The 25,035-nt window shown below is 53.3% G+C and overlaps 1 protein-coding gene across 6 annotated transcripts in view; it reads right to left on the bottom strand.

Annotated features, from left to right (window-relative positions):
- Positions 1 to 25,035, bottom strand: part of SNTG2 (syntrophin gamma 2) — a 218,882-nt gene that overhangs the window by 67,999 nt on the left and 125,848 nt on the right. For all 6 annotated transcript variants that reach the window (XM_078055883.1, XM_078055885.1, XM_078055884.1 and 3 more), the window contains 3 exons: positions 10,793 to 10,922; positions 8,647 to 8,685; positions 5,352 to 5,468 (listed from right to left, as the gene is read on the bottom strand). In XM_078055883.1, coding sequence (XP_077912009.1) covers positions 5,352 to 5,468; positions 8,647 to 8,685; positions 10,793 to 10,922 — 286 coding nt within the window. The remainder of the gene's footprint in view (positions 1 to 5,351; positions 5,469 to 8,646; positions 8,686 to 10,792; positions 10,923 to 25,035) is intronic.

The following is a 25,035-nucleotide window of genomic DNA, read 5'->3' as shown; positions in this document are numbered from 1 at the left end:
CCTCACTACAACCCTCTTCAGGGAGCATTTACTTTATTCTGATTTTATAGGTGATATTTAGCACCGACAGTTTAGGTCACCAGGAATTTTTAAATTACATGAAGACATTAAGAAGCATGCAAATGAATCAAGTGAACTCACTCTAATTTGGGGATGGAATATTTATAAATACCACCGCCTTCGCCGTTTCATTTCTCCGTGTGGGTGACTAGGACCGACTGCCACTGGGAAAGGGATATAGGTGGCTTCTCCCTCTTGCAACATGAAGAACCCACTGAGAAGGGTATCAGGGCTCATGTGGCCTCAGCCCCAGGGACATCCATGCACGGATGCTGCCCGCCAGATCTCTTCCCAGAACCGGACACAGGTGATTCCATCTCTACTCGAGCATCTCCTTTGGACATTGTCGGGTGTTTCAAGCTGAGGAACACCCAGCCCTCACCCATACACCCCCCATCATGCTCCGTCTCAGGAAACGGGGGCATTTTCCTCTCACGGCTGTGGGGTGGGTGTGCTTCCCAAATTCCCTGGATTCTGCAGCTTCACAGCCTGCCCAGAGATGCCATATTATGTAATGAACCATTTTATTTTTACATTTAAGGATTCAGAGGGTTGCACTCCCTGCTTTTTCGAGGGTGACTGCAACTTCATATTTCAGTTTTTGGAGAGATGCACACAAAGTTCGTTAACATCCGGCTTCGTTAAACCCGAGGCTACTGGTGAACACGTGCGGGGCTCACTCTGCCTCCCAGCGCCCCGCATCCTGGAAACTACTTCCTAGACTCATCTTCCTAGACCCGGGCTGTGCCGTCTCTTTTTAAGTAACAGCGAGAACCAAATTAGCTCCAAGGGGCCTCACGCTTCTCTTTCCATCAACAAAACCCTCTTGATCACAGGAAGTCGCTGCTGGTGACCCTGAGATGGGCACGGGGACCTGGGTGGTCACCTTCTGCAGAGATCCTGAATGAGGAGGGGCCACAAAAGAAACAGCAGCTAGGAAGTACCTTTGTTTCAAAGAGACCTGGACACCAGGGCAACCCTAGGAGGGGTCCGGGAGGGAGGCTCCCTGCGACTAAGGCAGGGCTCTGTCTCTGGGGAACCCGAAGTCAGGTCACGGCAGAGACGCTGGTCAGAGAGACACAGAGACAGGGAGACAGAGACCGAGAGAGACAGAGAGAGACAGGGAGACCAGGGGAGGGTGGAGAGGCCCCGTGCGGGCATGGCGCCGTGTTGTGGTAACCAGTCTGCGAGTGTTAGTTCTGTCCTAAGACAACACAAAGGGGGCCGGTCTCAGCAGACGAGGCTGTGCTCATGGGGCAGTGCCCCCGGCCCGGCCCGGCCCCCGCCTGCACCTCCGGCCCCAGCCGCACGGCGGCCTGCAGGGACGCCATGCACCGTGCTGCGGCAGAAGTCACCCACGTCTGAGATACCAGCTGGATTCCATACCTGCAACTGAGCCTCGTAAACCCAGGTATGAGGAAAAAGCAGCAGGTTTAACTCGAGAGTCAGACGCATCAGGATCTCCTGGAACGATTGGTCTCATCCGCGTGCCATCCTGTGCAGGCGCCGTGCTCATCTTCTGTGAGCTGCCCAAGCGAGCACAGAATGAATGGCTCCGAACTCATGTGTCAACAGATCTCCTGACTCAGCCAGCCATGAAGGAGCCGTGAGGGAGGCTGTGTCCTTGCTTCGTTACGTCTTCCCAGGTAGGTCAGCACATTTAAAACAGGTTTTGGAGGCCCACTCTAGGACACGAATCTAGACACAATACCCGGGGGGACACTCACTTCAAGCCGAGCCCCCCGCCCCCCTGCACAGGGATAGGTGGGTCTACGCAGGGCCAGGTGCCCGCCTGCGTGGGGCGTTGTGAACAGCTGGAGCTCTCCGGTCTGAGAGGGACTCAGGCATCCCGGCAGAGCTCGGCGGCCGGCCGACGCCACCAGACTCCTTCCAGAGATGACGTGGGGCCTCCTAAGCACCATGCTAGAACCAAATGTCTAGAAAATTGAATTTCCCCTTCAGTTCAGGGTCATTAATGCAGAGATCCACCCACAAGGCCTGTCCTTGCAGCTTTTAGATGCTTTTTAAGAATGTTCCAGTAGTAAATACAGTGAATGCGTGATCTCTAAGGAGCCGATTTTGACTAAAATTATCAAAAATAGCCCCCTCAGTTATACTTATTTACTATTTACCCATGAATTTCATTCAAGCAAGACTCAAATGAGGAAACAGATGAATGTACAGGTAAAAATTAGACTAGATTCTTCTATTTCCTCTGTTTATATCAAATAAATACCCCCAAAGAAATCGTGACCGTGGACTAAAGCGGTGTGGGGACCACGCACCTCACCCACACCTGCAGGACCAGAGTCTCAGGCTCTGACGACTGGACGCACAGAAGCATACTTGGGGAGCTTCGAGGGGACTTACAGACCCGTGACTTTCCTGGCATGTATCTCTGGGAGGCTGGGATTAAGTTCACGCATGCCTTGCTGGGTCACGTGTGGTAACGCGAGCTGTACCCCCTTGGGGAGCAATACAACTTGGGAGAACCCCCCAGAAAGACGCCTAACGGGTTTACCTAGTTTTCCAACAGTTGTTGACAAGGCCCTTTCCTGTGCACACCTCCTGGGTGCAGGAACCCAGGTCCCATGGAGGCCCGCTGGTGACCACGGCTACAGGTGAAATGGACGGCCCAGCCCTTCCCTGAGTCGGTGCTGGGGGTCTCCTCCGCCCCCCACCCGGGGGGCCCCTGGCCAGTACGTCAGTGTCTTCCAAGCCTCACATTCCCTGGCGCAGACAGGGGTCCCTGCCCTCAAGGACCGTGCCAGCCAGTCAGACGTGCCCCTCTGGGGCTTGAATGTGAAAACACACCACAAGTTCAGCAGAGGCCAGCAGGAATGGAAGCTGCCAGGACAGGAGAAGAGTGGTGCAGCCTCTACGGGCCCGTTCTTCCAGCGGGTGCCGGACTTGACTCCGACTTGATGTGTGGGGCGCGAGCAGACCAGAGAGGGTTGGTGACCTGCCCAAGATCACACAGCTTTATCCCCGAATCCTGGACCAGATCGCAGTCTGCTGGACGACAGTCCATAAGGCGGCAGCCGTGCTGCCCGGCCAAGGCAGCCACAGACAAGGGCCCCGCAGTAGGTAAGGAGCAAGCAGAGACCAAGAGCGAGCAGAAAGAGTGCATGAGCCTGAGACAGTGCGACTTGGGGGCTGGACAGGGCAGCAGGTGCATGCGTGCAGGAGCAAGCATTCAGGGCAAGTCCCAGGTGGCACAAGGGCCGATGCTCCAGGTCCCCGCAGCTGAGGACGGGATAAGCCGGGTCATGTTCATGCCGGGCTGGCCAGGACAGGCCGAGCTGTGCGAGCACTCTGCACGTGTGCATGCACTCCTCAGCCGTGTGTGCGAGGTGCTGCGCCATACACTCCATCTGAGCCCGGGAGCGGCCCCCCACCCGCCCCGGTCTCCAGGCATGCCGCAGCCTGCTGCCTCCCAACGACACGTCGAGCTGTGAGATTCAGGTCCGCTCACTGGAAAGATCAGCACGGACTCCCTGGAGGAGAACCCGGGGCGGACCAGCCGTGTCCGGAGAGACGGCTCTGCTCAGCGCCCCCTCTGCGGGCACAGGCGGGCAGGTCTCAGCACCCCGACACGGACTTGTGCCTGCAGGCACAGAGATGCACGGGGAGACCAAGCCCCCACGTTTCCAGCCAACAGCACGGCCACAGGCCCTCTGTCCCGGGCAGAGGCACTTCCTGCAGCTCGGGCGTCTGCTTCTCTGGAGCCCTGGCGGTGACGGAGCCATGATCCCCAGCCCAGGTACCCCTGCATTTCCTAAACATCACGTACAGGTCGTGAAGTACAGTTTGAAAAATACCGCTTTGCGAATGGGTCTTACAGACTCTGCCCTGGAATTCCACGCCAGGCCACACACTGGGAGCCACGGTGGGGGTACCATCCGCCTTCACGGGGCCCTCCCCAGTGGGAGGGAGCAGCCTGCTCTGCGTCCACACTCTCCGGCCCTTCCTGCACATGCCATAACCATCGCGGCGGAGCACAGCCTGCCGACCCGGTCCCAGCTCAGACCTGGGGCCCAAGTGACTGCTAACAGTAATTATGCCAGGACAGCACTGAGATCAGGAGGGGCCGTGCCGCTGGGACCACGGTCACCTCGGGGCTCCCCGACCCGGCCGTGCCCCAAACCCCAGGGTGCCCGGGACAGTGGTCATCCCCGGGGTCCTCAGAAAGTGGGACGAGAAATGTCACAGAGAACCTCAACTATCAGCGGGAAAAATAACTGGGAACAACCTGCGGTCCTGCGAGGGGCACCTCTGGTCTCAGGCGCTGAGCTGACCGTGCTAAACCGGGTGGAGGCGAGGCTCTTCCTCCTGCGCATCAGGGCCTGAGCCTGCCCTGAGTCTCCCTCTGTAACAGGGACCTGTGAGCATCTCTGTTAGGACTGCGGACGGACGGCCCCTCCCCTGGGTTCACCAGCCTCACTCCCCACTCCTGCAGAGCCCGAAGTGAGCCCCATGGTTAGTGCGGTTCGTTTCTGTGTTAGGTTTCAAGTGCTCTCCTACTTGTCTTTGTCAGGCAAAAACACCTAATATTACATTAGCAACAAATGTTAAAAAATATCATACATTTGTGTGAAGAGAATTCTATGATTGTTTTTTAAAAAAAATTTAGATGACTCTTTAACCTCAGTAAATTCACAGCACTAGCTTATCAAAACCCATACAACCCGGTGCCCTGGTTGTTCCAGGGACAGAAGGAGAGTGTCAGGTACGTGGGGAGGACTGGTGGTCTATGATGTTGTTATTAGGGACACCCGCTCCTGAGCTTCTAGTTTCCACAAATGTCCTAGGGTCACACTCAGTGTCAACCTCTGGGGAAACTGGGACACAGGAATTCTCTATACTGGAGGAGCAACTGCTTTAACTCCTCACTGGGTGGGGCACATGTTATATTTGGTCCCTTCTGGGAAGTGGTGTCCGTGATGACGATACAATTGTAAACTACGGCATTTAGCATCGGGTCTACATGATGGGCGCTGCTGAATCAGGCTGTTTGGTTATTTTAATAAAACAGAGGGATGTGAAGGAAAGAGTGACTTTTTAAATTTCATTTTCTGGCCATTAACTCAGAATGTGTGAAGAGAAGGGTTTTGTTCTGTTTTGTGTGTGACGCTCCGAGAAAAGCGTTCTGCACCCCTCTTCCCAGCCAGCTGGTGTGTGAGCAGGAGAGCGGCGGGGTCTGGCCCCTCTGTGTCTGGCCTCCGGCAGACACCACGTCCCAAGCTGCTTCTCTGCAGCAGCCCCTCCCCAGGGAGTCCGGGCATCCTTACCGGAGGGGTGCTGAACACGTGGAGGGACGAGCCCTTCAGGGCCAGGAACTTGGATCGGAAGGTGTGACAGGAGCTGGTGCCTTCGAGTCTCTCGCTGACCCATCCCATATGCACAACCTGCAGAGGAAAACCCTTGAAATTAAACCCAAGCCGCAGTGAGTGTGCACTGGGGGCTAGAAGGAACAGACAATGGGCACTCAGAACCAGCGGGTTTCCTAATGCCCAAACCACACAGACGGCTGGGAGCACGAGCGTATGAGAGGAACACCCACAGTTCCACACGGGCCAGGAGCGTCTCTGGGAGCGTCTGCGCCCCACAGGGCCCTCGGCTGCAGTAGAGTTGTGCCCCCCGTGTATATTTAAAACACAGCATTAAATTACACTCTATTTGAGGCTAGTATCGCAGATTTGTCTACGAGGTTGTAGCTGCCGACAGCTGTATCCTCCATCGCTACAGTAAACACAGAGTTGACCTACGTGGAAAACCTGATTTTCTTTACAGTCCAACTTCCTAATACAAAGGCACAAAACGCAAGTTGTAACAAATCAGAATAGGATTCAAAAAGTTAATGAAAACAGTAACATAACTGAAGTGTTCAGGCATGAATTCAAATGAATGTCAGTCCCCGTGTCTTACCTGAAACATTAATGTTGCACACACAGTAGGGAGTAAGGCTTTAAAATAACTTGTGCATTTCAGTAAAATTAAAAGGGAATCTTCACAGACATGCCAGCCACCTTGCACAATACACCTGTCCTAGGAGCTGCTTCAAGGTGGGGACACCTGGCGGGGGGAGGGGGGCGCTAACCCAGCCCGGGCTCAGGTGGGCCGTCCCCACCACTGCGGTCTGCAGGACAACCCCCTGACAGCTTTCACTCCAACTCCTGGTGAAAGATGTCCTGGGTCAAGATGCCAGATGGAATTTTACAGAAAGAAATTTTATAAAAATCAGATTGTTCATAATCCAAAACATCTATAAATTGCATGTGAACTTAATGACATTTCATATGTAATTTAATTCTCCCTAGATCAATTAGCGAAGAGATAAGTTATAGCTTAGCTATTAATGGAAACATTACCTGCTTTATGAATCTTTTTTAGGTATTTGTAGTTCATAAATAATTTTAAGGTTAGCTAATTTTATCTTTTACATTATGAATTTTCTAATGGCTTATTACGTGTTCCAAAAAACGTATAATTTTATGAACACCTACCTAATTATATCACTGTAATTAAATTAAGAGGACATAACCATTATAATAAATGAGCATCTTTTCATTTATCTTTTCTGATGCCATTTCTATAGGAAAGTCTTTTTTTTTCCCACTTGAGTGAGTTGAGATAATTAGCTAAGTGTCCATCAGATGATACTGTACAGCTCATCCTTTATACAGAAAAAGCCCACATTCCTGAGATTTAGGTTTCTTTTGGATTTGGTGAGTAAGGTATTCATATTTCGCTTTAATTCAGGTTTTCCAGGTGAATTTTCGTTTGGAAATGTACAGAGCTACTTGCTATCTTAGAAGGGAACAAGTGTTTCGGTTTGCCCAGGACAATTTCAAATGCATGCCTGTCACTTTTAGGCTGGCCATCATCCCAGAAGGACAGGCCTCTGTTTGGATGGCAAATTACACAATCATCTTATTCACTAAATATAAGAGTCTAAAAAAATCTATACTCCAGACCTTTTGTATGATCTTCTAATTCTGTTTTATATTTGTTTTTTCCAATGTCAGTAGTTCCCAAATACATGTATTTTTTTCAAATATTTATCCAAATATTATGACTTTGCTACATGCCAGAACCAGGAAAGAACTGTTTAGAATGAGAAAATCATTGCCTCTCATTCTTAAAGGGCCCAATGTCACAAATCTAAACTCCTTCAATATACACAAAATGTTTAGTTTTGGGGAAAAATGTGAGATAATCCTCTACCAAAAGCACAATGAGACACGTCAGGCACAGTTCTTCAATAAGCCCATGCAGTAAAACTCATCTCTAATATTTCTCCCCAAATATACTAATTTGAGCCCCTGACAAAAAAAGTTCAAAGTAATACAGAAATTTTCAGGTTAGAAAAAAGTCTTTAGATTACCCATTACAGTTCTCTTATTTTACGAAAGAAGAAAGTGTGGCTCAGATGTTAATCTGGCCAAATTATGTCACCAGGAAAGAGATTACTTGGGATCAGAAAGCAGCTGTTACTCAAACAGGGCCACAGAGACCGGCATCACACAAACATGGTTTAATGTGCGATAAAACTTCTCTGAGATAACCTGAGAGCACCATTACCCCACTGCCTCCAGGTCTCCGAACCCTAATTACTTCGTGTTCTCAGTATCAGGAGTTTTATTTCTTTGACCCTGTTTCCGGACTCTCTTTGACTCAAACTAAAACAAAGCAGGCTTTGATTTCCTGATGTGCCAGGCAATCCGAGTATGCCCTGAAATGCCGAGGCATTCCCCCACCTACGAGAAGGTCCAACCCAGTGGCTGTGTTCTAACCCTCTAGTCAACATTCTGTAATTAGGAAAGAAACTCTCAGGAAAGTTATTCTGAATGTAACTTTTATTTCTTGTAACATTTTTCTAAATTTATGATCAGCTCATCCCTACCCACTTACAGACCCAATGACCAGTGATCAGGAGCCCCGGATTGGGAGTCAGCTCATCCCTACCCACTTAAAGACCCAGTGACCAGGAGCCCCCGGATTGGGAGTCAGCTCATCCCTACGCACTTACAGACCCAGTGACTGGGAGCCCCGAACTGGGGAGTCAGCTCATCCCTACACATTTACAGACCCAGTGACCGGGAGCCCCGATCGGGTGTCAGCTCATCAGTGGCTGGCTCTGCCCTGAGAAGGAATGAGCTGTGGATTCCCCATGAGGCAGCCCCGTCCGCAGGTCTGGGTCAATGTGCGCATGCTGCCTGCACCGGGGCACGGGCTCCCACCCATGTGCTGGACAGCAGTCTCTCCAGGGCAAAGCTCTCCAAATGAGGGTGTTCTTAAGGAAATTACACAGTGCTTAAATTTCAGATCATACAGTCGTGTCTCCAAAGTAAAACACCTCTCAGCTTAAACAATCACAACTACACTATCGTTTAACCACATTTCCTCAGAAAACCCAGGTGCCGAGAGCTCAGTTATAACCTGGACAGAGGACCAGAGCAATTCCTCCTGCACCGAGGACAAGGACCCTGACTTCTACCAAAATTCCCAAATCAAGTTCCAAGACCAGGAGAAACTACTTTTAGAGACTTGTCGTATGATCGACAAGAAAAACGCAGGACCTACCTGGTCACAAGGGGAAGAGCACTTATTCTCCGTCCTCACCTGTAGAGAGAGGGAAGCAAGAGAGTCAGTAGGACAAGAATATTAATGCGATCATTTTTCAACCTGTCGAATCAGCAACTGAAATTAATTAGCCGCAGGACATGTCCTTGGGAACAAGCTTCTTCTACGATGCATTTCTTACCTAAAAACCAAATCATGTACCACAGCAATGGTACAGTAGAGAAAAACCCCACTATTTTTTTTTAATATTCTTTTTTTTTTTAAGATTATATTTATTTGACAGAGAGAGACACAGCGAGAGGCAACACAAGCAGGGGGAGTGGGAGAGGGAGAAGCAGGCTTCCCGCTGAGCAGGGAGCCCGATGTGAGGCTTGATCCCAGGACCCTGGGATCATGACCTGAGCTGAAGGCAGTCACCCAACAACTGAGCCACCCAGGCGCCCAAAAAACCTCACTATTAACATACTTATTCATTTTAAATATCAGCATTTTGTGTGAGTGAAGCTATGGGACAGGAGATGCTTAAATTTCAACATCTGTAAAAATGGGAAACGATTTCTGCTCTAGTAATCTTAGAGTTTCCCATCCCACGTGTGCTCCTTTACTTGCCTCTCCCAGAAATCCTGCACAGCAGCACTATTTCCAAAATTTTACCAGGGAGGAAGTGGAGGTCCAGAAGCGTAACACGCAGAGTTGGAGTGCGGCTTTGAATCCACACAGCTGGTTCCCTTCTCTCGGCTCTGCCTGCCAGCTAGAATGTGTAAAATCACCCAGACCTGAGGGGCTCCCTGGTCACACGCACTCTTGAAATACCAAACTCCCACCACAGGCTAGTTCTTTCTTTTCCTTTAATCCATCCAGATACCTTTGGAATTCAAACTATCACATCTGAAAACTAAGGTCTGAGAGAGGTTCTGCTCTATAGGAATCGAGCACATTGCTGCTTTCCCAAATATTTTAATGCGCTCAGTCAACCTCTGTTTCGCAGCTTCCAGGAACAAGGCAGTGCATGGGGAAGAAGAGAGGTGGCGGGGTGGCGAATGGGTGGTGGGGTGGGGACGGGCAGCGGGGTGTGGGGGGGACAGGTGGCGGGCTGGGGAACCGGGTGGCAGGAGCTGCTCCAGGGTGGGGACAGGCAGTGGAGTGGGGACGGGTGGGCAGGGCGGGGGATGGGCAGCAGGGTGGGAAGGGGTGCAGGGCTGCTGCAGGGTGGGGATGGGCAGTGGGGTGGGCGGACAGGTGGCAGGGTGGCGAATGGGCCGTGGAGTAAGGGCTGGGCAGTGGGGTGGGGGACTGGGTGGCAGGTGCTGCTGCAGGGTGGGGACAGGCAGCAGGGTGCGGGGACCGGGCGGTGGGGCAGGGGATGGGCAGGAGGGTGGGAAGGGGTGCAGGGCTGCTGCAGGGTGGGCCTGTGCTCGGCTGGGCAGTGGGGTCCAAAGGCTGGTCTCAGGACTTCCTGCTACCTGCCTCCCTGGAACAGAAGCCTCAGGACACAAACACAGTCCGTGGGCAGGTCACCTGGGAAGGAACTGATCAAAGGCCATTTTGGCCACGAGCGAGTCCTTCTGGGGGCCTACAGCTCATTGGCAGCATACAGTGGTTCCTTTGGGAAGTTACTCTTAATTTGACTTCAACTCCCAGCCAGCTACCTTTATTTTGTATTGACTTTGAACATCAAACAGATCCCTCAAGGAGACAGGGCACTTTCTCCTTCCTGGATACTTGCACTGAAAATTTGGGAAGACATCTTGCTGGGTGGATATGTGTCTTGTTTTCATAAAGTTACAGGGCATTCTGTCTTCAACCTCACTGGGGTCCCCCCGTTCTGTCGATGCATTTGGGTAAAGTGTACGTGGTATTACACGTACATGAAAGGGTCTGTGCTTGTGCGGGGACAGGAAGAGAGAGAGGAAGGGACGGGGTGAGCATCCACATGTCTGATCGGGCACAGACTCACTCAGGAGACATCTGCAGGACTTAATTTTGAACATGTTTTAATCAGAGATGTGGTATTTTGAAAAAAGTACGTATTTCCTTGTTTAACCTTGTAACTAATTATTTTAGGGTTAATTATAAATAACAAAAAATATCAAATCATTTCTGTGGATTAAGTGCAAAAGCAGAAAGCCCTGGGAAGTCTGCTCACCCTCTGTCTTGTCAGGTCACTGATGTTCGCGGACACTGCTCTCAGCCAGTCGGCGCTCTCCTGGGCCGTGTGAAACCGCAGGATCCCCGTGCTGATCCCGTCCAGAGCCAGCACCTCGAACGCGCTGGACCTGCGGAAGAGGGGAGCCGCCCTGTGCACCAGCCCGAGCGGTTCGTGCACGCCCACAGAGCCTCCAGCGCTGCCCAGAGCCACACGGGGAGACGCGGCAGAGGCTGTGGTCACACACCCAACCTGCTCCACTATGTACGTCCCCCAAAAGTAAGTTCAGAACTTTGAAATCCATCACGAATAGCTGTTTCTAATTCAGTAAAAAAATATGACAGTCAATTTGTGTAGGAAATGACTCTTGCTCTTTCAGGAATTTTGGAGTTCTTGTTTTATAGGGTCCTCAGTAATAATTCTTTCCGAGACCACTTATTGTGGTATTAAAGCTCTTGACACAATGAGGATGGGCACTCAGGCATCATCGTTACTCAACATCAACGCTATTTTATGACACACACATATTTCCGATTTACATTGAGCTTTCTAAGAAGTTGGTTCTTTCTTTTTTTCATAAAAATCAACGTGCCATAGACCTTCCCGTGGCAAATTATTTGTAACAGCAGGATGATCGTCTCTAATTCAGTAGTTCTTCCTTATCATGAAAGCCTTTTTCAAAGCTACTTCACATATAACTCTTGTGATCAACTGACTTGTGTCCCCGGATTCACGTCCCCAGAGTGGATGTCTCGGGAGATGGGGGGCCTCTGAGAAGGAGGTGAGGTCCAGGTCGAGCCCTGATCCCACAAGACCCGTGTCTTTACGGGAAGAGACGCCAGAGCTCTGTCCCCACCTGGGGAGGACACGATGACACGGCTGTCTGTCAGCCGGAAGAGGCTCTGACCAGCACCGGACCCATGTGGGGACCGACGGGGACATCCAGGCTGCGAAGCGTGAGAAACTAAGTGTCTGCTGCTTACGTCCCCGAAGGTGGCACTTGGCTGTGCGGCCCCGGCTGACTGATAACCACTATTATAAAACAGAATGTCATTTATGCTCCTGTTCCTTTTTCCTTAAGAAAACAGTGTGTATTAATCCATGTAGCCTATATCTTCATGTCCTTAAGCAAATAATGAAAAGTTTAAAAAATGAATGACAAAACAGGCATATTACTTTAAGAAACAAGGTCCACACTACGTTACGTATTAATAACCTTTCAGCTGTGAATTTATTCATGGTTTTGTTAAGGACGGGAGGAGGGGACAGTGGGGACAGTGGGGTGTTACAGAGCCTCCCGCAGGCTCTCGAGCAGAGTCCTCCTTCCCTGGTACACGCAGACACCCTCGACCACTTGTCGGCCCACAACCCTCGACCTCGCATCCGCCCCTGACCCTCAACCTCGTGTCCACCCCTGCGGCCCCCTGGACCTCACGTCTGCCCCGGGGTCCCCCAGACCTCACGTCCACCCCTGACCCTGACCTCACATCCGCCCCTGGGCCCCCCCCCGACCTCGTGTCCACTCTGCCACCAGCCTCACCTCGCATCCGCCCCCTGCCCCCCCACCTCACATCTGCGCCCCCCGACCTCCGACCTCACCCCCCCGCCCCATCATCACTGCCTGCCTCTGAGCACAAGGCTCACTGACAGACAGCGTCACCGTCCCTACCTCCTGCTCAGAGATTTGTCTGGGGGGAGACAAGGCACAAAACCTCTGGTTCCTGATCTATTTGCAAAGACGCTGACCTCGTCTGCAGTACAGCGTGGAGACGTTCACAGTTACGGGCGCCTGCAAAAGCCGTGGATGCCCTAGTGAGAACGAATCCCAAACACTGACCCCGGAACTGTCCCTTCAAAGGAACCTGGATTTGACTGGATTATTCTGTGGAGCCATTTACGCCAAAAAGCTTGGTTGAGAACAACAGACCAATCACCTGAAAATCAGTGAAGTTTGACAGCTGGGTGGGGTCAGGGAAAGAGAGAAACGCCTGTCATCCCAGGGTGACCGAGAGCACGGCCCAGCGGCTTGTCCCTGAGCACGGCAGACCAGCATGGACAGACGCACACACAAGTAACAGTGACAAGCCCTGGGTGGGGGTGGGGACCCAGGGTGCTGGACATGGGACGGTGTGACCGGTGCATGTGGCTGGAGGTCACCTCGCACAGGAAGGTGTGCAAACAGCCATCACAGGGACGTTCCAGGGACTAAGGAATCCATGTCTGAAGAAGCCCAGGCAACATCGATCCCCCACGAAGGGACAGATGTGCGGGCAGAACCAGTGGGTCCACTGGAGGTAACGAGTGTTAAGAACCGCGATGGAAGATTTACTGGATAGGCTGGAGTGGGTTCATCCTGACGGAAGGATTAGTGAGCCAGGCAGGTTGGCGGGGTCTGTGCAGCCCACAGAACAGGCAGAAGAAAGATGGAAGAAGCCCCGTTGGGGGCTCTGAGAAGCAGGAGACATCGCTGGGGGCACCAGCAGGAGCAGAGACCGAGGGCAGACCAAACGTCCCTAGGAGCGGCGGACGGAGCCTTCCCAAGGGTTCTGAGAATCGCTGGTTTGCACACCGGGCCAGGTCTGGTGATCCAAACAGGATCCACACTCACATCCACAAACAGACGCCTCAGGTCAACACGCTGAGAATCAAAGACAGGAGACATGTCTCAAAGCGGCAAGAGAAAAACAACTTGTCACTTACAAGGGAGCCGCAAACCTCCAGCCGACCTCCCGCAGAGGCAGCGGCATCCGGAAGGCAGGAGGAGGATGGCACGTACCCAGCGCTCAGCGCATGAGCAGGTCCACCAAGCACCGAGCTGCCACACCACGGCCCCTGTCCAGCATGAAGATGAAACAAGGAAACAGAGTCTGGGGCTCCTGAAACCCTCTTCGGGGTAGGGATGGAGATCAGGAGCTGAGGCAGGTCCTGTCTGGAAAGTGAGCGCCCAGGAAAGCACGCACCAGGACGGTGACAACGTAATTACAAAGGACAGGATACACACATTTCCTCTTACTGTAAATAACACAAAAATCCACTGTACAGCGCAGCATGTCTATGGCGTGTTGCTGGACCCATGTGATGGAGACACGGACATAATCCAGGCTCGTGAGCATGAGACACGTCATGTACTTGCTAGTAACAAGCCAGAGGATGTGTGATGCGCTAAGGAATTGGTAACGAGGGGTGAATTAGCAATTAGCTAAATAACTTTCGTATGTGATGTGTATACACAGAGTGTTGGTTGCCCTAGGACTCACCGTGTGCACCTTCACTGATCACAGTCTGCTTCCGCCGCGTCCTGTTTAACCCCGGAAACACAGGGGAGAGCCACCCGGCTTTCTCCGCCCTTCCTCGCGGCCAGGACCCCGGGGAGCATCCTCAGTCTGACAAAGCCTTCCACAAAGCCCATGCGCAGAGCTGGTTCGGCTACGGAAAGCCGTGCATTCTGAGTCCGTGTTTTAGGCACTGAGGCATGCTGGACCCCTAACCTCTGAGGTCTGTCCTCCTTGTCCTCGTGAGGGGCTTCAAAATGCCAACCGTGCCACAGCACACCAGCGCGGGAGAAGCAAGTAGGGAGCCGTCGGGAAGGCTACTGTAAACCCAGTCACTGTGCAAACATCGTCACTCAGAACACTTACCTGTGGAACAAACGACGCAGACTGAATGTTGCAGACAGAAACAGTGTGGACGTCAGTGCCGATGATACGTACCGGTAGTAATGTACGGAGAGGGAATTTACACTTGGGCTTACTGCTACAAAAGCACTATTAACTAGAGGCAATTATATGAATTTTCAGGCATGCATAACAGATTTCCATGCATTTCTTCCAGACTGAGGATTTACTTTCTCAGCATTTCATGGGCAGCGTGTTTGGGCTCGTCAACGTATCCCTCCCACGGCGCCCAGGAGGAAGCTGACCACGTGGCTCTGGAGTCAGAGCATCTGCTCGGCCTTTGCGGTATTTTGTCACCGTCAGAGCTAAATCACAGATCCCAGCGCGTGGGCTCAGCGTGCTCTGTGACCGCCCTGCGTCAGGTTTTAGGAAGCAGCAGGAAAAGCGTCCCCGAGGAGAAACCAAGCCACGGCCAGACGGCGCTACCAATGAGGAGGTCGAGAGCCAGCCACGCCAAGGCTCCTGGAGAGACACATCGCCATCTCCCCCCGCACCTGGGCGGGAACCCGGGGGGGGCGGCACACATGCACCCACGTCCTTTGTGTAACTCGAGGCCCCCACACTTTGGAGCTGGGAGCAGGGCGTGTGTTTATTTTGCTCATGACGGAGAGTTACTGCCAAATGAGAAGAAAATGTGTGTACGTCTCAGACTTAATAAAATCTTCAAATTTGCTTTCACATATTGTATTTCAAGACTGTGTCTGTAGCGTGGGCATAATTTTTTCATGGGAGCCAGAGAAATATTTTCTTCCTACTCTCCTCATCCAGCAGCAGCATTTCTAAGTATTCCGTGTTAAATACTGACATAGACACAAAAATTTGAGTCTGGGCACCATTTTCCCTACATCGGTTTGTTCATGGTAAGTCACCGTTCCTGGAAAACTCAGGGCACAAATAAAGTGCTCACTTGAGCAGACCAAAGCTGAGCAGGTCTGGAAGAGAAAGCGAACTTCTCCCTTGTGGTACCTAAAGGAGCAACTTGGCATCCTCTTGTGTCACCTCTGCCACTTCCTGAGACCAGGCCTGTGTCCTCCCAGCCCCTGGTCCTGCAGCGGTGTGAGCGGCAGAGGGTCCCACACGGGCACAATGCACCTGACGGTTGGGCACCTGCAGGGGACCCCACGGAAGGAGGAACAGAGATAAAACAGCACCTCGAGGACCCAAGGGACACTTAGGATGTCGGCCTGCCTCCTGCCTGTGTCTCCTAGCAGACGCTCAGCTTCATGAGAACACAGGTCCCGGGCTTTGTTCACCACCGCCAGCACCCCCAAGACTGCCTGCACGTGGTAGGGGTCGAGACTATGCGTTGCCTGAGAACATGCAGCGTGACGCGAGGTGCACCCAGCTGCAGGGCCCCCTGCTCCTCAATTCCAGCCAAGCTGCGGCTCCCACACGTGAAAACAGGCGTGCCGGCAGGCAGCGGGGCCACGCTGTGCGGATCCGTTAGGCCAGGCCGGTGAGGAGCCGGCCCTGCGTCTGGCAGACGGCAAGCACAGGAGGACTACAATTATCCTTGCTTCTGGGGAGAACCCACCAGCGGGGCACCGGCACTGCATTGGGTGGTGTGGGCCTCTTTCAACACATCTATTCCCGGGGATGTTTGCTGCTTTCTAGGGGGAGGAGGACACCCCAGAGCACGAGCAGTTCATGCTCGGCGTTCTGTAACTAGAAGAGCAGTGGCAATAACAAGACCCAGAGGTTATCATTTATTCAGGCCTGGCTTCCTGCCAGGCACTGTGCTACGTGATTTACACTTTAATTTTAATGTATTTTTCCTCTCAGCAATCTTACAAAACAGGTGTTACTGTTTCTGTTTCCCAGAGTGGCATCAAGAGGCCATGTCCCCTGCCCAGGTGGGCAGCTAACAAGGTTGGAGACTCATTCAACTCCACCCAGCTCCCCACAGATCCCGTGCTCTGGTCAGCGAACCACTTGACCTACAAAAACAAAATTATTATCCACATTTTACTCCAAAAACCATGAGCAGCTGCATCATGGGCTTCTGGGTCTGGACCACCCAAAGTCATCACAACGGTGACCAACTGTCACCAAAATAGCCTGGCACCCACCCCACGGCCACCCACGTGAGCACAGCCCACACAGAGTCCCTCTGAACGCGCAGCCCCAGCATGAGCCTGTCCTCTGTAAATGTCCCCTGAACCCTCCAGCCGCCAACACCAAAGATGCCGCCGCACTTCCCGTCTGTCTGTCTGTCCGCTGAATTCAATGTGCTAACTGCATAACCACACACCAGGTGCGCAAGCTGATCTCGCTTTGTGTCCTCCTTCCATTTCAAAGAGTAAAACCTCACAATTAAAACAGAACACGTGGGTCACATAGCCTAGCATGAATCAAGCAGTGAAAGTCATCCAAGATATCACATGGAACGTGGATAGAAAGTTGCATTTTCTGATTGTAGACAGTGAAGCAATGAGCAGTGGGCACCTCACACCAGGGGCTAAGTGAGCTCTTGTGTCTTGTTTCTTCTACCCTAAAACAAGGTGGGAGGGGGCAGGACACAGTAGCAAGCCCAGGTATCGAGGTGCCACATGACAAATTTATGAGTCTGTTCAATTAAAAAATGGGCAGACCCAAATAGACATCTCTCCAAAGACATCCAGATGGCCAACAGACACATGAAAAGATGCTCAACATCTCTTATCATCAGGGAAATGCAAATTGAAACTATGATTATATATCACCTCACACCTGTCAGGATGGCTAAAATCAACAAGACAGGAAGTCACAGATGTTGGCGAGGATGCGGAGAAAGGGGAACCCTCCTACAATGTTGGTGGGAATGAAAACTGGTGCAGCCACTGTGGAAAAACAGTAGGGAGATTCTTCAAAAAGTTAAAAATAGAGCTACTCTGTGACCAGCAATTGCACTACTAGGTATTTATCCAAAGAAGACAAAAACACTAATTTGAAGGGATACATGCACACCGATTTCACTGCAGCATTGTTCACATCTGCTGAGACATAAAAAGTGTCCAAAGGTAGATGAATGGATAAAGAAGATGCATTACATACACACAATGGACTACTACTCAGCCATAAAAGTAGTGAGAGCTTGCCATTTGTGATAACATAGAAAACCCTGAGAACATTACGTCCACTGAAATCAGAGAAAGACAAACACTGTGTGATCTCACTTATTTGTGGAATCTAAAACACAAAACAGAAACCGACTCATAGATACAGAAAACAATCTGGTGGTGGCTGGAGGGAGGGGATGAGGGATGGCAAAGCAGGTGAAGAGACTAGGAGGTGGAAACTTCCAGCTGTGAGTAAGCAGGTGACAGGGATGAAGGTACGCATACGGAGCTCAGTCAATGGCATGGTGGCAGATGGTAACTGGACTTGGGAGGACCATCCTGTAATGCATAAAAACATCAGATTGCTGCCATCTATGTCTGAAGGTAGAAGGATATTGTACGTCAGCCACGCTTCAGTGGAAACAATCTTGTGGCTTTATGGCTAAAAAGGAAGCACTGAGGAAGCCTCCCAAACCGGCCCAGGTTCCTGAAATGTCAGCTTTGGCAGAAGACATGAGGCCGAAGGGTCCCGAGGGTGTTGGCAGATGTGGAGGTGCAAGCAGGCCCGGCAGGGAGTCCAGGACCTGTCTGTACCTGGGACGGCTCCACCAAGGATGACACGGAATAGGACTTGTGGGAAAAACAGGCAGCGTGAACATCGGTTGGACTATAGTCTTGTTCTCCCTGAAACCCGGGGCCCCATGTATTTATCCCCAATATGATCTCTGTCTCCCAGGAAGTCTAGACCAATGCATGTCAAAACGGTAGTACTGCGAAGCTCATGGCAAAACCATACAGCATTCACCTACTGTCCCCACACATTTGCATTTTCTGAGTTTCCCAGAATTAGTATTTTCAGCTGTGTGTACCTATGGGTATATGCATGGATACCTGTGTCAGAGACACCCAACAGCGGCCAATCCTCACCCCTGTCAGATGCTCCACAGCCTTCCTAGTGGCCCCCTGTTCTCCAAATACTTATGACCCTCTCTCCCTTGAACACTGATACGTTACAGTTTTTGGAGGCTGAAACCTTAAATTTCTAATTTAACTGTTGTTCCATGGAGTATACACACTTGGGGTGTAGACAAGTGTTCCCCAGTGAGTGCATGACACTGAGTGGCATCAAGAAATGATTCCTGAGGGGTGCCTGCGTGGCTAGGTCGTTAAGCGTCTGCCTTCAGCTCAGGTCATGATCCCAGGGTCCTGGGATCGAGCCCCGCATGGGGCTCCCTGTTCGGCGGGGAGTCTGCTTCTCCCTCTCCCACTCCCCCTGCTTGTGTTCCCTCTCTCGCTGTGTCTCTTTCTGTCAAATAAACAAATAAAATTAAAAAAAAAAAAAAAGAAATGATTCCTGAGCAAAACTCCATCATGGAGATTCACTGCCTCAAGTCCTCAGGGTGGGGCAGGGAGGGGCTCGGGCTCCAGGCAGAGGTGCGGGACCCATGCTGCGGCCCTAGTGATTCCTCCTCAGCCCTGGCTGGCAATGTAGGCAGGAAGCTGAGGACACACAGGGACGGCTCGTGTCAGGGAGAAGGGGAGGCTGAACCCGTTTCTTGAAGGTGGCTCAGCAAGCCTACAGTAAACACGCCGGTGACAGGGATGTGCCCCGTTCAGTGGCCGGCACGGATGCAACTTTGCTCACCCTGAACGTGGACATCCCACAGGTGTGCCTGGCATGCGTCGTGGGCTGCATCCCGAGGTGGAAAGAAAAACATTCCCAAGAGCAGCACGTTTCTCAGGACCACCGTACTCTCCACTCTGTCTGTCAGCACACTGTCTTTGCAATAATTTCTTAGTCCACATGGTGCTTAAGCTCTACCCCCAAAGAGCCTTTGTCAATGATTTCCGGCTAATAGTACATTATTGATTTTATGGAAGCACAAAAAAGAGTAAAGAGGAATCTCAAGAGAGTGTAAAACAGAAGAATATAGCACTTCGTACCCATCTCCTCTGCTTCAGTTCTAACACAGGCCAATGACGGGTAATGACTTCTTACGTCCTTTCCACAAAAGTGCTGGGTTCTCTTCATAACCCCATGTAAATCATTAAACAACTAACAAATTTTAGAGAAGAAAAAAGAAACCACAACAATGACGTAACTCAAGATAAAAACAGCCACCTGATGCTTATTGATTGTGACTTTGTAATAATGTGCAAAATACTGCATGTATTGCTCTGGTTCTAGTCTTCGCTCCACTCCCTGCAGAAGGTCCTGCTACAGTCACCGATAGAGCCGAGGATGTGGGCGCTCAGAGATCAATCAATGCGCCCAAGGTCACAAGAAACTGGAAAGGTGCATGCACACAAGTGCACACACACACAGGCATGCACACAGGAGCCCACACATGCACACAGGCGTGCACATGCACACACATGCACACAGGTGCACACATGCACACACACAGGAGCCCACACACGTACACAGGCATGCACATGCACACACACGCACACACACAGGCCCACGCATGCACGTAGGAGCCCATGCACACACACAGGTACACACACGCACACACACACAGGCATGCACACAGGAGCCCATGTATACACACAGGCATGCACATGCACACACACACAGGAGCCCATGCACGCACACAAGTGTGCACCCGCAAATACGCACACACGCAGGAGCCCACACATGCACACAGGCACGCACACACGCACACAGGAGCCCACACACGCACAGCTGCACACAGGCGTGCACACACGCACACACACGCGCACACAGGAGCCCACACGCACACAGCTGCACACAGGCGCGCACACACGCACACACACGCGCACACAGGAGCCCACACATGCACAGTTGCTCACAGGTACACACACACACACGCACACAGGAGCCCACACGCACACAGCTGCACACAGGCGCGCACACACGCACACACACGCGCACACAGGAGCCCACACATGCACAGCTGCTCACAGGTGCACACACACACGCACACAGGAGCCCACACGCACACAGCTGCACACAGGCGCGCACACACGCACACACACGCGCACACAGGAGCCCACACATGCACAGCTGCTCACAGGTGCACACACACACGCACACAGGAGCCCACACGCACACAGCTGCACACAGGCGCGCACACACGCACACACACGCGCACACAGGAGCCCACACATGCACAGCTGCTCACAGGTGCACACACACACGCACACAGGAGCCCACACGCACACAGCTGCACACAGGCGCGCACACACGCACACACACGCGCACACAGGAGCCCACACATGCACAGTTGCTCACAGGTGCACACACACACACGCACACAGGAGCCCACACATGCACAGTTGCTCACAGGTGCACACACACACACGCACACAGGAGCCCACACGCACACAGCTGCACACAGGCGCGCACACACGCACACACACGCGCACACAGGAGCCCACACATGCACAGTTGCTCACAGGTGCACACACACGCGCACACAGGAGCCCACACATGCACAGCTGCACACACGCACACACACACGCACACAGGAGCCCACATGCACACAGCTGCACACACGCACACACACACGCACACACACGCGCACACAGGAGCCCACACATGCACAGCTGCTCACAGGTGCACACACACACGCACACAGGAGCCCACACGCACACAGCTGCACACAGGCGCGCACACACGCACACACACACGAGCAGACGCACACAGGACGCAGTCTCTGCTTCTCCAGCCTCAGTTCTCATGACAGTGGCCCAAGGTGTGGGCAGTGTCGGGTTAGGTTTGTTACCACCACGCAGCCATCTGGTTTGCACATATACGTGTTTGGTTGTCAGCGTCACCGACTCACCGGGCGGTCCCGGGCGCCAGGCATGTGAATGAGCACCGCGTGTTCCCCCCTGGGATGCAGACGCCGCCTCGGGCCTGGTGCTGGTTGGAGCAGCTGCGAAGTTCCAGGCCAGGCAGGCTTCTGTCCGAGGGGTTCTTCCCTTCCCGAGCAGGGACGAGGAGAAGCCCTGCCAGCACCACCTGAGGACCCCACTGCAGCCTCTCCACAAACTGGCAGACGTGACGCTTCGGAAAGCAGGTCGGGACACCTCTGACCTTGGGTCTCGGGGAGAAGTTGTGCTTTGGAGAGGTCGGGTCTCTGGTGAGTGGGGCGAGCATCCAGCGGGCAGGAGGCAGCCCACAGGGTCTGCGGAGGCACGGGGTCAGGCCTGCCCACCAGGCGGAGGTGGGAATGGAAACCCAGCTGAATCTAAGTCACTGGGTTTGGTCTCAAAAGTAATTAGAAAGCTGGGCCAATTTGTCCTGCGGCCCCAGCCCCAGGGTCAGGGCCCACAGCAAGAGATGACTGTGGGAGGCCTGCCCACCAGAGCTGCTCAGAAGCCTGTGGACCCTCCGCCCACACCCCTGCAGCCAGGCCCCACGCAAGCTGCTCTGGGCGCTGGGTGGGAATTGGGTCATTCGGGGCACGGCTCCATTCCTGCCGGTGAAGGTCCTGTCCCTCCAGTTCCCATGTTTCCCTGTAAGGATGGGACGCTGAGGACAGAGGCATGAGGACAGCCTGCAGCTAGAGGGGCAGGCCGGGGGCTCTGGCTGACGGACCAGCACCGTGGGAGGAGGGCCAGGATGAGGCACCAGCTGCCGGAAGGGCCGGAAAAGCAGGCATGCAGGTCTCCAAAGACCCCTTCCTTCTGACTTTAAAACCCGTCCTGTTTGTTTTCATCTCAAACTCTAGGAGAGGGGAGCCTGCGGGATGTGTCCTGCGTGGAGAACAAGGCCTGATGTCGGGGACGTGAGGCTGCACGGTGTCGCCTGCACACAGGGTGCTAAACCCTGGGGGCACCACCACTGGGCCTCAGAGGCAGCGAGGACAGACACCATTTTGAGGAACCGCCATCTGATATGCGGACACAGAGACAGGAGTGCTTCTGAGTCGGCAGGCACAGCGGAGGGGAGAGGCGCCCCCAGGATCAGTGTGACGGTGTCCCCAAAAGGAGCCGCAGGAAGGTGCGAGTGCCGGCCACTGGCACTGTTTACATCAGTTACTGCTCAGAGTGGTTCTGAATTTCCGGGATGCCCAGTGCAGGCGGCTGTCCAGCCTCATGGTCCGTGCTTTGGAAAAGTGTATAGAGAAAGCACGCAGACTCATTTTAAGAGATGAAGCCAGTAATTATAGACCAAGAACACATGATGAAGATTTACAGAGTTCCCCTCTCTGTGCAGGGTCCTCGTTTCTGTGTTGAGTAAGCATGGGCTCCGAGGCAGGCTCTTGTCCCCCCAGGCTGGTCAGTGACCTCTGGAATTACCCGGCTGAAGCCCTGGCCTGCTGCAGTGTCAAGATCCCTGCTCTCTGGTGGCTGGGCTTACGTGGCTGACCCAGAAGCATGGCTATGCACGAGTGGCCTCCTAGACCTCCGTGTACCTGGACACGCTCCACGTCTGTAGAAACGCTTCTAGAATGGCATCATTCTCTTTCAACAAACATGAGGACCCAACCTTCTCTCCCCAAAATGAAATTTCCAGAAAGTTCAGAGCCAGAGTGTTGAGAAAGACAGCAGCAGCCTGACGTGTGGGGGCTGCCAGTCTGTGGGGGCCGGGGCTCCCTGCGGGCCGCACGGGGGCAGGCAGGGCAAGGGCTCTTCATGATCACACCTGAGCAGAGACGACAAAGACCGCACACTTACACACCTCACTGCCGACGATGCTTCTCCCGCCACACGTCTGGCCCATCCTTCCCACTGTCCACCACCATCCTCCTGGACAAACACGAAGCCTAACGACGACCACAGGAGCCCACTCTCCGAGCACCCATGCAGACCAGACCCTGAGTTCCTGACCGTCCCTCTCGCCGCCAACCCCACCCACGTCCTGTACAAGCCGCTCCCTTACTGAGATGCCTGCCCACGTCCCTCTCCCCAGCTCTGCCCAGCCACAGCTCAGGCACCACGAGGCCGCGCCTTTAGGGTTCTCAACCACAGAAAATTACCACAGACAGTCCTCTTCTGGTATGAATATTTAAACATGACCATCCTTTGCAAAATAAGTCAGAGTCTTTAGCGGGGTAATTTTGACAGGTAGTATTACTTTTCAGAATGTTGGTATCTACAATGTGTCAGCTCCAGCAGGACCATGGTGAAGCCCATCTGGCCCCTGATGGGCTCTTTCTTCTAAAATAAGGTAATCTCCTACAAAGAACAATGGAATCTTGCTGTACGAGGTAAGACATCACTTCACTGGTTTCCTTTTTTTTGTTGTTAAGATTTTATTTGAGAGAGAGAGCGTGTGAGAGAATGCAGGGGGAGGGACAAAGGGAGAGAGAATCTCCAGCAGATTCCCTGCTGAGTGTGGAGCCCCACACGGGGCTCAATCCCACGACCCTGAGATCATGACCTGAGCTGAAATCAAGAGTTGAACGCTTAACCTACTGAGCCACCCAGGCGTCCCTTCACTGTTATTTTCAAAAACTCGACAGAAGTGGGACAGAAAACCTAAAGTTATAGTTTTGTTCCTTTCCTCCCTCCTCCTGCCCCTCCTCCCTTGTTTCCGTGTTTCAGAAAGATAAACAAGATCAACAACTCTTTACTCTTTTAGAGGCCAACATCAAACGAGGGGTACGGAAAAGGCCTGAGTGGGACCCCAGGAAGTTGCGTCCTGGAAGAGCCCCCCTGCAGACTGAACCACAGCGGGACCCCAGGAAGCTGCGCCCTGGGAGAGCCCCCCTGCACACTGAGCCAGAGTGGGACCCCAGGAAGCCGCACCCTGGGAGAGCCCCCCTGCAGACTGAGCCAGAGTGGGACCCCAGGAAGCCACGCCCTGGGAGAGCCCCCCCTGCAGACTGAACCACAGCAGGACCCCAGGAAGCCATGTCCTGGGAGAGCCCCCCACTGCACACTGAGCCAGAGTGGGACCCCAGGAAGCCGTGCCCTGGGAGAGCCCCCCTGCACACTGAGCCAGCGTGGGACCCCAGGAAGCCACGTCCTGGGAGAGCCCCTCCTGCAGAATGAACCACAGCAGGACCCCAGGAAGCCACGTCCTGGGAGAGCCCCCCACTGCACACTGAGCCAGAGTGGGACTCCAGGAAGCCGTGCCCTGGGAGAGCCCCCTGCAGACTGAGCCAGAGTGGGACCCCAGGAAGCCAAGCCCTGGGAGAGCCCCCCTGCAGACTGAGCCAGAGTGGGACCCCAGGAAGCCAAGCCCTGGGAGAGCCCCCCTGCACACTGAGCCAGCGTGGGACCCCAGGAAGCCGCACCCTGGGAGAGCCCCCCTGCACACTGAGCCACAGCGGGACCCCAGGAAGCCACGTCCTGGGAGAGCCCCCCTCTGAACACTGAGCCAGAGTGGGACCCCAGGAAGCCATGCCCTGGGAGAGCCCCCCCTGCAGACTGAACCACAGCGGGACCCCAGGAAGCCACGTCCTGGGAGAGCCCCCCACTGCACACTGAGCCAGAGTGGGACCCCAGGAAGCCGTGCCCTGGGAGAGCCCCCCTGCACACTGAGCCAGCGTGGGACCCCAGGAAGCCACGTCCTGGGAGAGCCCCCCCTGCAGAATGAACCACAGCAGGACCC

Source organism: Halichoerus grypus, chromosome 10 (genome assembly GCF_964656455.1).
Source record: "Halichoerus grypus chromosome 10, mHalGry1.hap1.1, whole genome shotgun sequence".
Lineage (NCBI taxonomy): Eukaryota > Metazoa > Chordata > Mammalia > Carnivora > Phocidae > Halichoerus > Halichoerus grypus.
The sequence above is the reverse complement of the archived record's forward strand: the minus strand, read 5'-3'. Positions and strand labels throughout refer to the sequence as shown.